The following is a 16801-nucleotide window of genomic DNA, read 5'->3' on the forward strand; positions in this document are numbered from 1 at the left end:
AATACTCAATGGGGAAAGGATAGTCTCTTCAAAAAATCATGTTGGGGGATTTCTCAAATTCATACTCAAAAGAATGAAACTGGACCTCTATCTTACACTGCTCACAAAAATTACCTCAAAATGAAAGGAAATGAAAGGCCTTAAACTATAAAGCTCCTGGAAGAAAACATAAAGGGTAAGCTCCCTGACCTCAGTCTTAGAAATATTTTTTTTTTGAGAGGACACCAGCAGCACAAGCAACAAAAGCTAAAATCAACAGGTGGGACTACTTAAAAGTAAAAAACTTCCGCACAGCAAAGAAAACCACCAACAAAGTGAAACAGCAATCTACAGACTAGGAGAAAATATTTGCAAACCATCTGAAAGGGAGTTAATATTCAAAATACCTAAGGAACTCCTAGAACTCAAAAGCAAAAGACCCTATATAATCCATTTGAAAATGGGCAAAGGACTTGAGAGGCACCTTGGTGAATCAGTGGGTTGAGCATCAGACTCTTGGTTTCGGCTCAGGTCACGAACTCAGTTTCATGAGTTTGGGCCCCGTATTAGGCTTTGCTCTGGCAGCGTGGAGTCTGCTTGGGTTTCTTTCTCCCTTTCCGTCTGCCCCTGTCCTCTGTCTCTCTCAAAATAAATAGATAAAGAAACTTAAAAAAATGGACAAAGGGCCTGAAAAGACATTTTTCTAAAGAAGACATGAAAATGGCCAAGAGGTGCACAAGATGGTCCTCAACATTCGTAATCATCAGGGAAGTGCAAATCCCCTCATACCTATTAGAACGGCTATTTTACAAAAGACAGGGAATGTCAAATACTGGCAGGGATGTGGAGTAAAGGAAACTCTAGTGCACCATTGGTAGGAATGTGAACTGGTGCAGGTGCCGTGGCAAACAGTATGAAGATTCCTCAAAAAAATTAAAACAGAACTACCCTATGCCCAAGAACCCCACTTCTGGGTATATTCCCAAAGGAAAGAAAATCATCATCTCAAAGAGATAGCTGCACCTGTAGATTCACTGTGGCGTTATTCACCACCACCAAGACACAGTTACACTCCAAGTGTCTGCTGACGGATGGATGAAGAAAATGTGAACACACACACACACACACACACACACACACACACCAGAGGAATAGTACTCAGCAGTAAGAAAGAAGGAAATTTTGCCATTGGTAGTAACATGAATGGACCTTGAGGACATGTTAAGTGAACTAAGTAAGAGAAAGACAAATGTTGTATGGTCTCACTTATATGTATAATCTAAAAACACTGAAATTATAGAAACAGAGTAGAATGATAGTTACCAGGGGTTGGTGGAGGTAGGGTAAATGGGCAGATGCTGGTCAAAGGGCACAAACTTTCAGTTATAAGATGAGTAAGTCCAGGACCTAATGGTACAGCATGGTGACTACAGTTAACAATACTGTATTGTAGTCTTGAGAGCTGCCTTAATACTCTTAATAACAATAAAGGTAATTATGTAAGGTCAAGGATGTGTTAACTAAATTACCGTGGTAAACACTTGCAATATATGTATTATATAATATATATGTACAAAATAACACTGTATACCTTAAACTTACATGATATTGTATGTTAATTATAGATCAATTATGCTGGAAAAAATGTGTTATATCCCAAAGCATTTCCCAAACGTATTTGACACAAAACTTCTTAACATGCACATTAATTAATATTTTCTACCAAAGCATTCTGTGGAACACCAGTTTGGGAAACACGGTAATAGTCGGAGTCATGTTATCTTTTCAATTCCTCCATCTGCCAGGAAGAAACTGCCTGGACAGCAGGTGCAGTGACGTGGAGAAATTAAACCTTTTGGGAAAGTACAGGTTTTGCAAAGCTAACACTGATCACTGCCAAATGTCATGTGGCAAGTAGCACTGGGGGAAAAACTCTTTAGATCCATGGCCATGAGGTTCACGGGGCTGTGGCAAAAGGGAGCCTGTCAGGCCCTAGCTGTGTGCTGCTCTACTGGGCTGCACAATCTGGAGACACTGAGGCAAAGGAGCAGGCTGGTGAGAGCTTTCATTGGTCCCATTCCATCAGCCTCTATTCAGAGGGTTAGGGCGTTCAGAGGACTGTGAGGTACAGACGGGGCCCTCTCCACAGGATGTAGGGTACAGGAATCTCTGACAGGGGAGCAGAGGAGAGAGCTGCTAGCTGGAGTCAGGAGGAGAGAACTCACTGCCAGAAATGAGCAACCTGCCCCAGCGCTGCCTGCCCTGTGCGTAGGAGATTGGAAGAACTAACTACTGCTCCAGTACACAGTCCGGCCCCCTGCGCGAGCGGCCCCCTGGGAGACTAGCAGAACTCAGCCTGCAGCTGCTTCTCTTACCTTTGTTCAGGGAAGGCAGCTTCAAGGGGATGCTGATGATGCCAACCAGGTCCTCAGTGGGAACCAGGGAGCGCAGGATTGACCTGATCCGGATGGCTTCCCCCTTTCCTGTCTGGATAAGCTGCAATGCAGGGTTGAGAATGACATAAAGGAAGTTCCCACACACCCTCATCGCCCCACCTCCAAACCTCTGGCAGTGATACAGTTCTCCTGAAGGGGTCGGTACACTTCTATATTTCCCTAATTGCCATAGACACTTAGGGCCAGGGAGAAAGAAGGTTGCTTTCTCTTGATTTTCCAGAAGAGGTGCTGAGGGAATAACTCTGAACAAGGAGGTCACTTGGTTCCTTTGCTGTGATTACAATGATTATGCAGTTATGGGATCAAGTCTCTGCAGTAACTGTGCAGGCTGCTGGGGATCTCCAGTGTGACTGCAAAACATGGGATTCTCAGTGGCCATGACAGATGTATTGACATTGTGGCCATAATTCCAGACTTCAGAATTCAGCTAAATATAGACATTACTTATGAATTTTAGCTTCCTAAAAGCTTGATTAATGCTGGGGCTGGGGTTGGGCAAGAGGTATGAGTAGAGAATGTCCTAGAGAGTTTGAGTCTCTAAGTGAGTTATCCCAAGATGGGTAACCTGGTCCATACAATCATGAATGAGTCAACCAGTGTGTACAGGTCGGGGCAGCAGGTAAGCTTCTGTGAAAAGGCTCTCAGCTGTGAATTGAACTGTTAGGAGCTCAGGATGGAATCTGCCCTGGTGATGATGGCTTCTTCCCTCCAACCACCACTTATGGGGTAGGGGCCTAAGGGAGGGGTGCTGAGAAGGGGTATGTGTAAAGTGTCAAACTAGAGAGACAGTAAGGAAGGAACCCCTTCCCAGATGGGGCGGCTCTGATGGCTCAGCTATCCCATGACGCTGTCTTCCTGAGAAAAAGCCAACTGGGTAACTCACTTTCTCAAGGGATGCCAGGTGATCAGGGAGCTGAGACCTGCCCCAGGACTACAGAACATGCCAGTATTTCCCTTGCTCCCTTGAAAGATACAGAAATGTAAAGATGGGCTTGTGTGGATAAAGCTGATTTATCACAGCAGGAACCAGAATCTTCAGTTAAGAATTCTGATCAGGCTCCCTTATTCAGATTTAGACTTTGTCCTATGCACAGTACTTTTAACCTAGATTCTTCCAGAATGGAATAGTTTCCCCAACCACTTGTAGATGGATTTGCGATTGGGCTAGATTGTGTTTTAGGCAGGACCATGAGGTACTGGAAGAAAGAGAAGAGTGGACACTTTAGGGCAGTGTCCTAATCTATAGGTCATGACCAATTAGTGGGCTGTGAAATCAAATTAGGGGATCGTGACCTGCATTAAAAAGCATGAAGTAGATTAGTATAGGAAAGAAAATGTTAGAGTGCAGTATCTGTAGTAAAGATAAATTTTGTTTCTGGAACATATATACAGTAGGTTGCAATGTAAATTATATTTCTTTACTATGCCTAAAACAATGTTTTTGGTCAAAAAGTTTGAAAGCCACTATTTCAATGAGTTCTACCTTTCCTAAGAATTAAAAAAATCCAACAGATCCACTGTTAACTTGTCAATGACCAAATACACCATCTTGTCAACACTAGCTACCACTGTTTACATCAACCCAATCTGCATTGCAAAGCGCATTTGAGAGATACCCTGGGTTAGTCCAAATGCAGTGAGTGGGGCAGGAAGAGGCAGGCAGGCACTAGAGCCTTACATGAGCAAATCAAACAGTTCTTTGAAGAAATGACCAAGTACATTTTTTAATTAAAAATTTTTTAAGCATTTCTATTTTGATATAAAAAGGAATTATTTCCTCCCTCCACAACGAGGTGAAGTCTTATGTGAAATAAGGTCACTCTCGCTCAGCCCTGAGCAGAGGTGAAAAGGGAAGAGGAGGAACCTAACTTTTTAGGTCAGAACTGGAAGTCTGAGAAGGCATCCTATAAAAATAGAACCATCGATTCTTTTTCCCCATATGCCTACAAAGCTTACTTCTGGGAAATACTCAAACACAAGCCATGGAAAGAGACTGACTTCCTGGTGCCTGATGCCATGGACACAGGGAAAAGAGGATTTTCCACGTGGAGTGCCCCAGTCACCACAGTCAAGAATCAAGCTGTTCACATTCTGGCCACATTGAGGGAATGGAAACATAGTTTTGGGGGCTTCTAAGACAGAATATGTGGAGAATGTGCCCTTAGTGTCACAGAGAAATCACACAACACAGGGACGTGCACAGGAGTCATTCTTTAGAAGGCTGTGGAATCATCTATGAGAGGTAGAAACTACTCTATTAGCTAAAAGGAACTGAGAGGAAAAAAGTAAAAGGAAGGGAGAGAAAGGCATGTTAGCAAATGTCAGAGACTGAAGAAGAAATTACGTTCAGGGAAATCTCCAGTGCTCTTTCACTCAAGCCCCTCTAAGTTGCCCAGTGAGAACTCACGTGCATTTCAGGAGCACAGCGGCCCAGGAGATCTATAAGTGCTGAATAAAAAGACATGATTGCGTTGCCCATGTGCACGATCTCTTCTTCATCTTCACCGTCCTCCATGCTGCGGAGAGAGAACCAACATGGCAGAGGGGTGAGGAAGCCAGGCAGGTGTGGCCGAGTTATTGGACATGAACTGCAGGACATGGCAACACTCTGCTCCTCCAAAGCATCACACATCCTTTCCCTTGGACCCCTTCCCTCCCGACGACATGGCTTTACTCAGTAAGCTCAAAGGACTCAAATAGTTGTCCACGGAATTCCTAGGGTCCTCTGAACCTTAAGGCCTAAGTGCTGACATGAGCTGAGCCTGCAGACACGTCTGGAGCAGGATTCCCCGAAGCTCCCACCAACCCTTCGTTCCATTTTCCTCCCTGAATGTGTGTGGAAAACGTACTGGACAAGGACTGAGGAGGGGTAAGTCCATGCCCTGGCTCTGTGGCTAACAAGCTGTATGACCCTGGCCTCAGTTTTTACTCATACTACATGAGGAAGGTGGAGCAGCTGATGTTTTGGGTTCTTTCTAGTTCTACCAGCTCACTTACCAGAATAAATAATAAACAAACAAACAGAACAAACCCTAACTGCCTAGAGAGGTACCCCTGTGGGGTTATACCCATTCTCTAGATTCTGGGATCTAATATAGAGGCTATAATAAAGGAAAGGGAACTGGTCCTAATACACAAGGACAAGACAGTCCACCAATCCACCAACCTCATCCTGAACCTTGAAATACAGGGATTATTGATGCTGTGTTTTCTCACATTCGGCAGCTCTTTCTTTTTAAAATTAATTAATTTATTTTGAGAGAGAAAGGTTGGAGGTAGAGACAGAAGGTGGGGAGAGACAGAGAGAGAGGGAGAGGGAATCCCAAACAGGCTCCCTGTTGTCAGCACAGAGCCTGACGCCAAGCTCAAATTCATGAACTGTGAGATCATGACCTGAGTTGAAATCAAGAGTCAGACACTTAATTGACTGAGCCACCCAGGCACCCTCATGCAGCTCTCTTTTTTACCTAAGGAATCAAATCAAAACACTTTCAGAAGGGAAAGCAGAGAGCACTACCTCTTTTTAAAAGTGAGGTAAGGGATGAGGCACTGAAGTTTAAATACTGAAGGGAATGGGCTGGAATGAGACAGTGGCTGTAACCTTGGTCGGTCCAGCCTTTAGTCTCTGCAGCTTCTTCCTGTAGTGATGCTGTTAGGGAGGCACTGTGGTGGCTGAAAGAGCTTGTAGATGGCTTGATCTGCCAGTTGGTGTAGGAGAGAATGGAAGAGGAGACAAGCAAGGGGGGGAAGGGGATCCTGATCACTAGGCTTACTGGGAGGGTCAAGATGGCAATGTGCTTGCTTGACAAAGTGATTTAAAAGGTTTCAACTACAACTGTAATGAGCCTGTATTTTCCCCACTAGGGAGAATCTATCGACACTTCCTTAATAACCCATGTACTGACAGTATTTGGGAGCTCACCAATTGTAGCAGTCCCAGAAGGCAATTCCATTCACTTACACTTCTCTCTTATATCCTTGAGAGGGAAGGTCGAGAGCTGGGTTCTCAGAGATCTTAATGGCACCCTGCATGGCTGCCAAGAGACCATTTCCTCCTTCACCTCGCAAGGCTGGGCCAAAGCACTCAGGCCGTCTGATGAGCAGCTTGACCACGACGCTAGCATTTTCTTCCACACTTTCACCTAGGGAAAAGGGGCATTATTTCCTTTTCAGTGGAAGGGAAAACCCCGGAGTTTATTTCTAATCGATGAGGTTAGAAGAACAGTATTAGATTGAGCAGGTCACTTATTCTTAAAATTAGGAGGTAATACTGAGGGAGAGGAAGGGGAGCTTTGATAAATTAGGTCAAAATCTTTTTTCTGAAGTATTAAGATTAACCATTATGGAACTGAATCTGAGTTTTAAGTTTAGGATTTTTTTGTGCTGTGATTCTTTCACTATTTTGATCCTCAGAAAGCAAATCTTCCACAGATGACTGATTTCAGTCACAAGTGACTTAGAGGACAAAGAACCTGACATCTTTACTAACTCCATGAGAGGCTGCTAAAACCTATCTCCTTCTTCCCTCGAGAAGAGGTAAAATGGTAACTTAAGCTGATGTGCCTCAATTAACGTCCGGAGAAATGACCTGGGAACTTCTGAACCGTATTCTCATGGGCTGTAAACATGTACCCCAGAACAACCAAGCTTGTGTGGATGGACGTCAGGACATTTCTCAAATTATTTATCCAGTTTGATAAAGCTGTCTTAGTTATTCTTAAGGATCACTGTGGAAGCTGCAGGTTGGAGACTTGTATTCTGCTGGTATTTCTCTTTGGAAGAACACTGACCACCGAGATAGGGCTCGTTTCCTGAGGCAGTGATTAAGCAAGGGAACTGGAACACTTAAGGGAGGGGTCCAGCCGGTGCCCCTCAGCGAAGATACTTGGCACCAAAAGCATTTCTGCAGCTTGTTCCAACTTCATGAAACACATTTTTTGGCCTCAGATGAAATCTCACTTTGTGTTGAGAATTTATCCTTGGGCTAAGACTCCGCAAACAGACTTTTTTGATGTTGAGTATTGGCTGAAGGCTGATGAAAAATTTTTCTATGAGAATATCATATATTCTCAGAGGACTGAGCTCTAGAACAGAGGCTGCCTCTTGATACACTGCCATGTTAATTATTTATTCTTGCATAAAATTACTTCAAATCTTAGTAGGCTAAGACAGTAACTATGTATTACCTCATAGTTTCTGTAGGTCGGGAGTTTGGGAATGACTGAGTGAGATGGTCCTGGGACAGGATCTCCCATGAGGTTGCTGTCAAAATGTTGGCCAGCACTGCAGTCCTGTGAAGGCTTGACTGAGCATGGTGTACTGGCCATCAAATGTGTGTGCGCGCACACACACACACGCACACACACACAGAGTCATGAGCAGGAGGCCTCAGCTCCTTACATGTGACCTCTCCATGGGGCTGCTTGAGTGTTCTCACAACATGCCAGCTGGCTTCCCACAGAGGAAATGATTCGAGAGAGTAATGCAGAAGCCGTGATGTCTTTTACAACCTTGTCACATACTGTCACTTCTGCCATATCCTATCCATTGGAAGTGACTCACTAAGGCTAGCTCTCACTCAAAGGGAGAAGAATCAGTCTCCATCTTTTGGAGTGAGATGCACTGAAGAATTTAGAGACAGATTTTAAAACTATCACAGGAGATCTCTTTAATGAAAACTTGCAAGAATCAACTTAGGATGTTGTAAGCAGAGCATTAGAATGGGAACTCAGAAGCCCTGGCCTTTCATTTCAGCTTTTTAGCAAATCGCTGTGGAAATACGTTTGCTGCACAATCTCCTTGGGTCTCACTTTCCTGTTGAGATACTCACGCAACTTCTAGTTTTTCAGAGCCAATCTATTAGCCTAACCTCATATGCAGAAATTTCTCCATCATGTCCAGAAAACCAAAGGGGCTGAGCTTGTTGTCCCAGTGCTTCAAATTAGCTTGTACTCAGCTCTCACATGAATTCACACCTGAACACACTTGATGTGACTCATGGCCCTGGAGAGCGTACCGCACAACCCAGCCGTAGTCCTAGCCTAGAGCTTGGACTGCTGACATCCTCTTATCATCCAACCGTCTAAACTACAGGTAAAATTCAAGATTATAAATATATACCATGTAAGTTTCAGGACCGTGTAACTGGATTCAGAAAAGTTTTCATTAAACTATATTTAAACAGTCCATTGGCATGCATTCACTGTTTTATAGCTCAATCTTTCAAAAGACTAAAATTCTTACAAAGAGGCTTTCCTCCAAGTTCCATCTAATATATAAAAAAGAATTTGATCTTATTAAACCAGAATCCATGTGAAGAAAATTCTCAGGAGACGCTAAAAGGGCACAATAATCACGGTAATAGCATAGTGGGAAGAATCAATGAAGGAGAGAAACCAGGAAGATGTTGAGCAATTTGTGGAACATAAAATGATGATGCTAATCCTAAGGCCATGTTTTCCTAGGAGTCAACTATCAGTCAGACCTAGCATTTATATTTGATACAGTTTAATACAGGATCCAGGAGGGGCCCTTAAAGAAAAGTACCAGGAAAATCAACATATATGAGAGCAAATAATCTTAGTTCCAGATACAACTCATAGCTGGCTACTTTCAAATGTTGGCCTCTATAATTTACCAGGTGACACATATATCCACACTCCCAGTTGTCATTTTTCATTATAAGAATAATGAAGCTAAAACTTTAAAATTTTATGTGTCAAAAATGGCCAAAACCCCACCAATCCTGTGATTCAAAATTATTTAAATATCATTATCTGAGTCTTTCAGTTCTCAGGATGGAAATACTTGTGGGTCAGCCGTGGTCTTTACCAGCATGCTGAAATCAACCTAGCTCTTCCCACAGTGATCAGCATCATGGAGTTTGATGGGACATGAACCACCATGTGCAAGAAAATGTGAGAAACTAAGACTCTGGGGTTTTATATTGAGCTTGCTATTGAAATTCATTTGCCAAGTTAACCTTATTTTATTTGAAACTCATGTCCTCAGATCTAAGCTAATTGGGTGAGCTGCTACAACTGACCCAGGAGGCCACCCCTTGATTACTGAATTGTAGATGTCTGTGGGGGATGCACAGAGGAACCTGCGAGAGGAAGGAACTGTAAGCAACCATTGCTGCTAATTACAGGGAGGACCAAGGAAGAGACTTTCCAATGGCTTCACAAGATATAAGAGATGGCATAATTAAGAGAGAGAACATTTGATTCCTACTTACCTGTGGCTCAGCAAACTGGACTGCCAAACAAATCCACTGTGGGGAAGCTGAATACTGACCCTGAGGGCATTTTTTAAGGCAGCAAGAGATCTGACGTAAACTAGTTTTGCTCAGGGGCTTAAACAATGTTTTTGCTTGAGTTCCAAAATGAATAATGAGCTTAATAACTGTGAATGTTCTCAGTGCCTTTCTTCAAAGGCTCTCCACACTGTCTTTACATTGCTACCTTCTTTTCAACATTCCTAAGACATTGGATGGAAATGGCTATGATTCTCCCTCTATTTGACACTGAAGCCATCATTCTCACCATAGGGATGATTTGTAGTGATGTCATGATTTTACCTATAGCCTATGTATTTCCTTACTCTTAATATTCTAACAACAGTCCTTGTTTCAAGCTCCTTTGCCTGGAATGCCGTCTTCCTTCCCATTAGCTTACATAAATCCTTGACCTAGGGTAGCTCCACTTCATCCTTGGAAACCCTAGAGGACCTGGTCTTCTCAAACACACTGCACTCTTCCTGTCATCACTGAACACGAGTATAATTAATGAATTGTTTGTATTGGTTTGTGTCTGTTTTTCTCAATAGACTGTTTAATAAGAACAGAGCCTTGTGTCTCCATTATCTTTTATTAAAATAGTTTATTGTCAAGTTGGTCTCCATATAACACCCAGTGCTCATCCCCACAAGTGCCCTCCTCCATGCCCATCACCTCCCTTCCCCTCCCACCCACCCCATCTGCTCTCAGTTTGTTCTCAGCATTCAAGAGTCTCTCATGGTTTGCCTCCCTCCCTCTCGCCCGCTACTTCTCCCCTTCTTCTCCCTCATGGTCCTCCACTAAGTCCCTCCTAATCCTCCTATACGTGCAAACATATGATATTTGTCCTTCTCTGCCTGACTTATTTCGCTCAGCAGAACACCCTCAAGGTCCATCCATGTTGCTACACATGGCCAGATTTCATTGTTTCTCATTGCCATGTAGTATTCCATTGTTTAGATAAACCACATCTTCTTGATCCATTCATCTGTTGATGGACACTTGGGCTCTTTCCATGTTTTGGCTATTGTTGAGAGTGCTGCTATGAACACTGGGGTACATGTGCCCCTATGCATCAGCACTCCTGTATCCCTTGGGTAAATTCCTGGCAGTGCTACTGCTGGGTCATAGGGGAGTTCTACTGTTAATTTTTTTAGGAATCTCCACACTGTTTTCCAGAGGGAATCTCCACATTCCCGCAAAACAGTGTAGGAGGGTGCCCCTTCCTCCACATCCTCGCCAGCATCTAGAGTCCTCTGATTTGCTCATTTTAGCCACTCTACATGTCTGCATTATCTAACCTTGTATGCTCAAGCATCTTGTTAACATCTAACACATAACAGGTAGGCATTCAAAAATATTTTTGAATAAATGAACAGACTCCATGGAGACTCAAGGCAGAGACTTGAAATGACTGGACGGAAAATTGAGGGTCACTATCCATTACTGTATTACCAGATCAACTATCAGCCCTTGTTTACAAGCACCTGAGTTGTTCATTTCTTCAGATTTCAATTAGTCTTAAGGAAAAGAACATATCCTTAATCAAGTCCTACTGTAGGAAGAAAGAGCATGGGAAGCCTAGCATGAATCCACCTAGAGTGTCTTAGAGTATCACAAGGTAGGGGCGATGACCAAGACTCAATACCTTTTTATTTTAAGTGCCAACTTTAATATAGTAGTTGGCAACTCACACCAACCAAGTCATTGCAAGTGTTTAAGATATACAATCTCCTCCTTAGGGCTTTCTAACCTGTGGAGGGAGGAGCTAGGGATATGTCAATAAACTACTGTGGCAGCACAGAGAGCAAATGAGGAGCTGTTTGCCAATGTGGTCATTAATTCAACCATTCAGTAAGCCCACATTACTTGCTAGTCACTGATTCAGGACCAGTGGACAAGTACTATAGAAGATGGTCAAGCCTGGACCCCAGAATGAGATGAGTGGAACAGAGAAACTCTAGCTGGTCCATATACCTGCAGCAGAGCTCCCCAAATATCTTGCAGATAGGTGAGAATGCTTATTATTTTATGCCACTGAGACTATAAAGTTATTTGTTATGCAGCAGAGGCCAATTAATACAGGGTAAGAGTAAAAACAGGGAAATCAGTTCCTATGCAGCTGAAGTGGTCCAGGTGGAAGATGATGATAGCTTGGAGTAGGATGTGGCCAGTGGAGATGGAGAGAAATCAGTCGACAGCTTTCAGGTAACATTTAGACATTGAATATATAGCATTTTAAGTGGATTGAATGTGAGGATAAGGAAAACGTCTGAATTAAAGATGCCATGTAAAAGTTTTGACTATCTGCAAAGTTAGTATTGCTAGCTAGGGGGATGGGGAATTTAAGAGAACAAGTTTAGGGCAGATATACAAATTAAGCCTTAAGATGTATACAACAATTTGAAATGCCTATTCAACCTTCAAGTAGAAACATCACGTAGGTAGCAGGGTTACACAAGTTTGGGGCTCAGGGAAGAGACAAAGGATGAAAATGTACATTTGGGGGATCATAAGCCAAGGGACTGAATGAAAATCCTAAAAGGCGGACTGGTACAGTAGTCCAGAAATTTTGGAGACTGGGATTTAATTCCAGAATCATGCTAAAATGTGGTCCATATATCTAGAGTTTGGATCCACATGGCTTTTTCATGAAATGTGTTAAATAAAATTTGCCTGAGACTGAAACCTGGGGTTAGAATTGAGGTGTGCTCCAACAGGACAGAGTCTACCATCACTGAGGTGATGAAAATTAATTTGTGATGGGTATCAGGATCATAATACTGCCATTTTGTGGGAAAAATGTTGATGAAGCCATTTTTGCCTGGCTTCATTACTATTTCAGTTAAAATCTACAATATTATGTAGGTATCAAGCTTCATTTGCCATCGTTATTAAGAAAATGACTGATAAAGAATCCAGATACATATGGATTCAAGACTTTTGAGCTCATGCCAAATGGTCAGCCAGCACCACTGCTGGGATCCCACTGGCAGCAGTGGAGGAGAAATGCTAAATAATTTACTTAACATGAAAATAACAAGGCCAAACAGCTTTTCAACCCAGTCAGATTTCCTCACTTTGGTGCTCTGGGCATTCGTTTGCCATTGGCTTCTTTATGTGACTAATTTACTTTCTATTACTTGTGTGTTTTTGACTTTCTGTCCTTGGGCTTTTGTAGTTTCACTTTGTGTTTTTACAGATGGAGTCACATTTCCTTGTCTTCGTCATTATGAGCCCCATCCTGGCCCTAATGACCAATTTTCTTCTTCTCAGGCAGAGATTCAAGAAAGTCCTCTGGGAGAATGGGGATGGTGGGGGAGGGGAGATTCTACAGGTCTTATAATTGGTGAGAAGCTGTAACTCAGACATTAAGCACCTAACTTCCTCTAGTCATATCTCATTTATACCCCATATTCTATGTTCCCTCACCACAATAGCCGTGTCTCCTGAGTAGAACATTGTGATGTTGTTTAGAATTGTCTTAGGCTGTTATTTAAATCTTTTATAATTGGTCAATTTTTCAAAAGCCTGCTGAATCTTTCCAACTATATTACAAATATGAGCATAAAAACAATGTCTAACACATTTTAATTCTAACCATCCCTAGTCTTTGGTACCAATCACACTTAAAAGTGGTTATTACATCCTTTCTGACTCTAATAACATAAATACATGGATGGAAATAAATGGGCTAATTCTTTTAAGTATTTATATCTACTATGCTCTTCAAAGGTACCATGCTACTTGGTGCTTTTGACTATAACATTTTTTCCAGCTTTATTGAGATAAAATTCATATATACTAAAAGATTCATGTCTCCTAGATCAAGAATCTGTCAGTATGCTCTCTCCACACCACTCTGTTAAATTATGTCCATTTGTTTCTCCAAAATATTGTTCAAGACTTGCCTTTCCCCCCAGGAATTCCTAGATTCACTCTACCAGATTCCAATAAGAACTGTCATTTTTGGCATGCCAGTAGTCACATGTGTCACTATGTAGGCACGTATGCTTGATTACAAGGTTTTACTCATTATTCCATGTACATTTCTGATAATTCTACTTAGGTTTGCTCTGTTTCCTGTTTTATAACATCAGGGCTTTTAGAGTATGTCTCTTATCGCATCTCACAGCCCCTCACATAACTTCACATGCCACATAACGGACACCCAAGTTACGGCCACTGATGACAAATCTGCCTAGGGAAACATTCAGCAAAGCTAGGAATAGTGTGTCCCTCGCAACTAAGTTTACAGCCTGAGGAAGATATCACTAAAATACTCCAAGGACTCAAAAAAAAAAAAAAAAAGCATGAAATAGCTTTTCCCTTCTTCTTGTGGATTGGTAAGTCATTTTCCTTTCTGGAATCTACATTAGGAATAGATTAATCAGATACCTAGACACACCTGTGTCTAGACTGGTTATAAAGTTTACAACTGCTGGGTAAATACAAGCCTCTCAACTTCATTACTCCCAGAGTAAAACACAACTCAAGGCTTCTGAGCAAGCTAATAAAAAAAATGGAGAAAATTATAGCTTTAAGGAGGTCTTCTTGTTTAACAAGATTTAAATCAAACATTAAGAGAGACTAGTAAAATAATGTTAGAATTTTCCAATTCTATTATTTTGATACAGCAAGAGCTTTTGATTTGGCTTAAGTTTTTTTTTTAAAAAACATTAGTGCCAAACAGTAATTAAGGAATGCAACAATTTTTTAACATCTCAAAGGACAAAATGCTGTTTCTCCTTATTCATTCACTAGAAAGACTACACAGTCAAGACATTACTGCACTATATTTGAGCAATGTTTGGCCTCTTGGGGCAAAGCGCTCTACTTCAAATCCTGTTTTACATCCTACTAGCTGTGTGATTCTGGACAAGGTACTTAATCCCTTTAAGCAACTGGGTCTTTTTTTTTTTTTTTTTTAATAAAATGAGGAAGATCACTGTACCTATCTCATTAGAGTTTTGTATTATGTCAGTTAATATACCCCAACATTTTTTTTAAAGTTATTTATTTTGAGAAACAGAGAGAGAGAGAGAGAGAGCATGCAAATATGTGTGAAGAACAGAGAGAGGGGGACAGAGAATTGGAAGCAAGCTCTGTGCTGACAGCAGACAGCCCGGTGTGGGGCTCGAACTCATGAACCATGAGATCATGACCTCAGTTAAAGTCAGACGCTTAACCAACTGAGCTACTTAGGTGCCCCCACCCCGAAGTGTTTTGAAAAGTGCCTGGCACATGGTAAATGCTCAGTAACATCAGCTGCTATCATCACTGCTGTCATCCTCACTAACTCTGTCATCACTCACTACCACTCACCACAGTAACCCCTACACCCACTAGGACAATCCACCACCCAACCATCACAACCCATATCATCCACTAACAACACCCCACCATCACTCATCACTACCCACAACCATCACCACACCTCTCATCACTGACCACCATCCACCTCCATCACACCCCAAACCTGCTATGACCACGACTCAACCATCTTATTTCCCCATCAGTATTACCAACTACTACCCACTATCATCACCATCATCCAACTTCACCACCTCTCACCACCCACGGGTACCCATCGTGATCACTCTCATCTATCATGATCGCCTACACTTTTTTTTTTTTTTTTACAAATAGTTTATTGTCAAATTAGTTTCCACATAACACTCAGTGCTCATCCCCACAAGTGCCCTCCTCCATGCCCATCCCCCCCTCCCCCCCACATCCATCAGTCCTCAGTTTTTGTCAGCATTCAAGAGTCTCTCATGGTTTGCCTCTCTCCCTTTCCCCCACCATTTCCCCCCTTCTTCTCCCCCTTGTTCCTCAGTTAAGTTCCTCCTAATCCTCCTATACGTGCAAACATATGGTATTTGTCCTTCTCTGCCTGACTTATTTCGCTCAGCAGAACACCCTCAAGGTCCATCCATGTTGCTACACATGGCCAGATTTCATTGTTTCTCATTGCCATGTAGTATTCCATGGTATAGATAAAGCACATCTTCTGGATCCATTCATCTGTTGATGGACACTTATTGCCTACAACACTTTTATCTTTCACTGCTCAGTAGAAGCCACAACAGGGCTGGCAAGTCCTTTCTAATCACCTTTTCGACACAAAAACTTACAAAGAGCTTTGAGATCCCCAAAGAATCCATTTATGAGAAACTTTCCATTTCAAATGCCCTAATAATCTTGTAAGGATCATAACCAACAATGACAACTAACATGACTCCAGGCTTATTACATTTCTATCACTGTGCTAATCTAAGTTTTCTGTGGATTATTTTTTTTAAGGCTTACAACAGCTCTGTAAGGTGTATACTGTTATTATCTCTACTTAACATACACAAAAAAACTGAGGTTAGGAAAGTTCTAGTAACTTGCCTAAATATGCAAAGCTACTAAGTGATAGAGCTATATTTGTACCTCAGACACTCCATTCTCTGGCCCAAAGTCTTCTGTATCACTTGGCTGTGCTTACAGCACTCTTTCTCCTCCTTCAAGGGTTCAATAAGAATCGAACCTTTTCTTTCTCATATGCTCCATCTCTCTCTTTCTCATGCTTTCCCCTGTGATAGTCTACTCCCACCATTTCAACTACAGATCTGCAAGTCTATTCAGTCCCAGTCTGGTCATAAGTAACCAGCATATGTCAGTGTTGGAATTCAGGCAATCTAGATAGGTGCATAGCCAGTGGATTCCTTTACTTTCATAACCTATGGAGACAGTCCCACTACATGACTCATAAAGCTCTTAATCTTGCAAAGGTAGCCAAGATGAATAAACGAGCTCTGCCTTGATTTGGTTTGTGTCATACAGTCTACAGAGGTAATTGAGGGTGATTTATGAATCCTTAAAATACACCTTAAAAAGTTTCCCTATTACCAGAGTACCTCTGAATTAATTCTGGACACGTGGTCCAGAGTTGTATAGATTTAGATTGAAAGTGGAACAGATTATTAGAGGATATGCTGACTGGCCTCAAAGAAATCAGAATTCAGCAATGATGGTGACAAATAGCTAGGGACACTAAAGAGCACACAGAGAGCAGCAGAAGACCAGCGATCAAGCATCTGAC

The 16801-nt window shown here is 42.1% G+C and overlaps 1 protein-coding gene across 1 annotated transcript in view; it reads right to left on the minus strand.

The window, feature by feature from the left end:
• Positions 1 to 16801, minus strand: part of RYR3 (ryanodine receptor 3) — a 364667-nt gene that overhangs the window by 129002 nt on the left and 218864 nt on the right. The window contains exons 44-46 of the mRNA XM_039247258.1: positions 6397 to 6577; positions 4843 to 4951; positions 2355 to 2475 (exon numbers count right to left, since the gene is read on the minus strand). Coding sequence (XP_039103189.1) covers positions 2355 to 2475; positions 4843 to 4951; positions 6397 to 6577 — 411 coding nt within the window. The remainder of the gene's footprint in view (positions 1 to 2354; positions 2476 to 4842; positions 4952 to 6396; positions 6578 to 16801) is intronic.

The sequence above is a fragment of the Hyaena hyaena genome, unplaced genomic scaffold (assembly GCF_003009895.1).
Source record: "Hyaena hyaena isolate Hyena2069 unplaced genomic scaffold, ASM300989v1 scaffold_292, whole genome shotgun sequence".
NCBI lineage: Eukaryota > Metazoa > Chordata > Mammalia > Carnivora > Hyaenidae > Hyaena > Hyaena hyaena.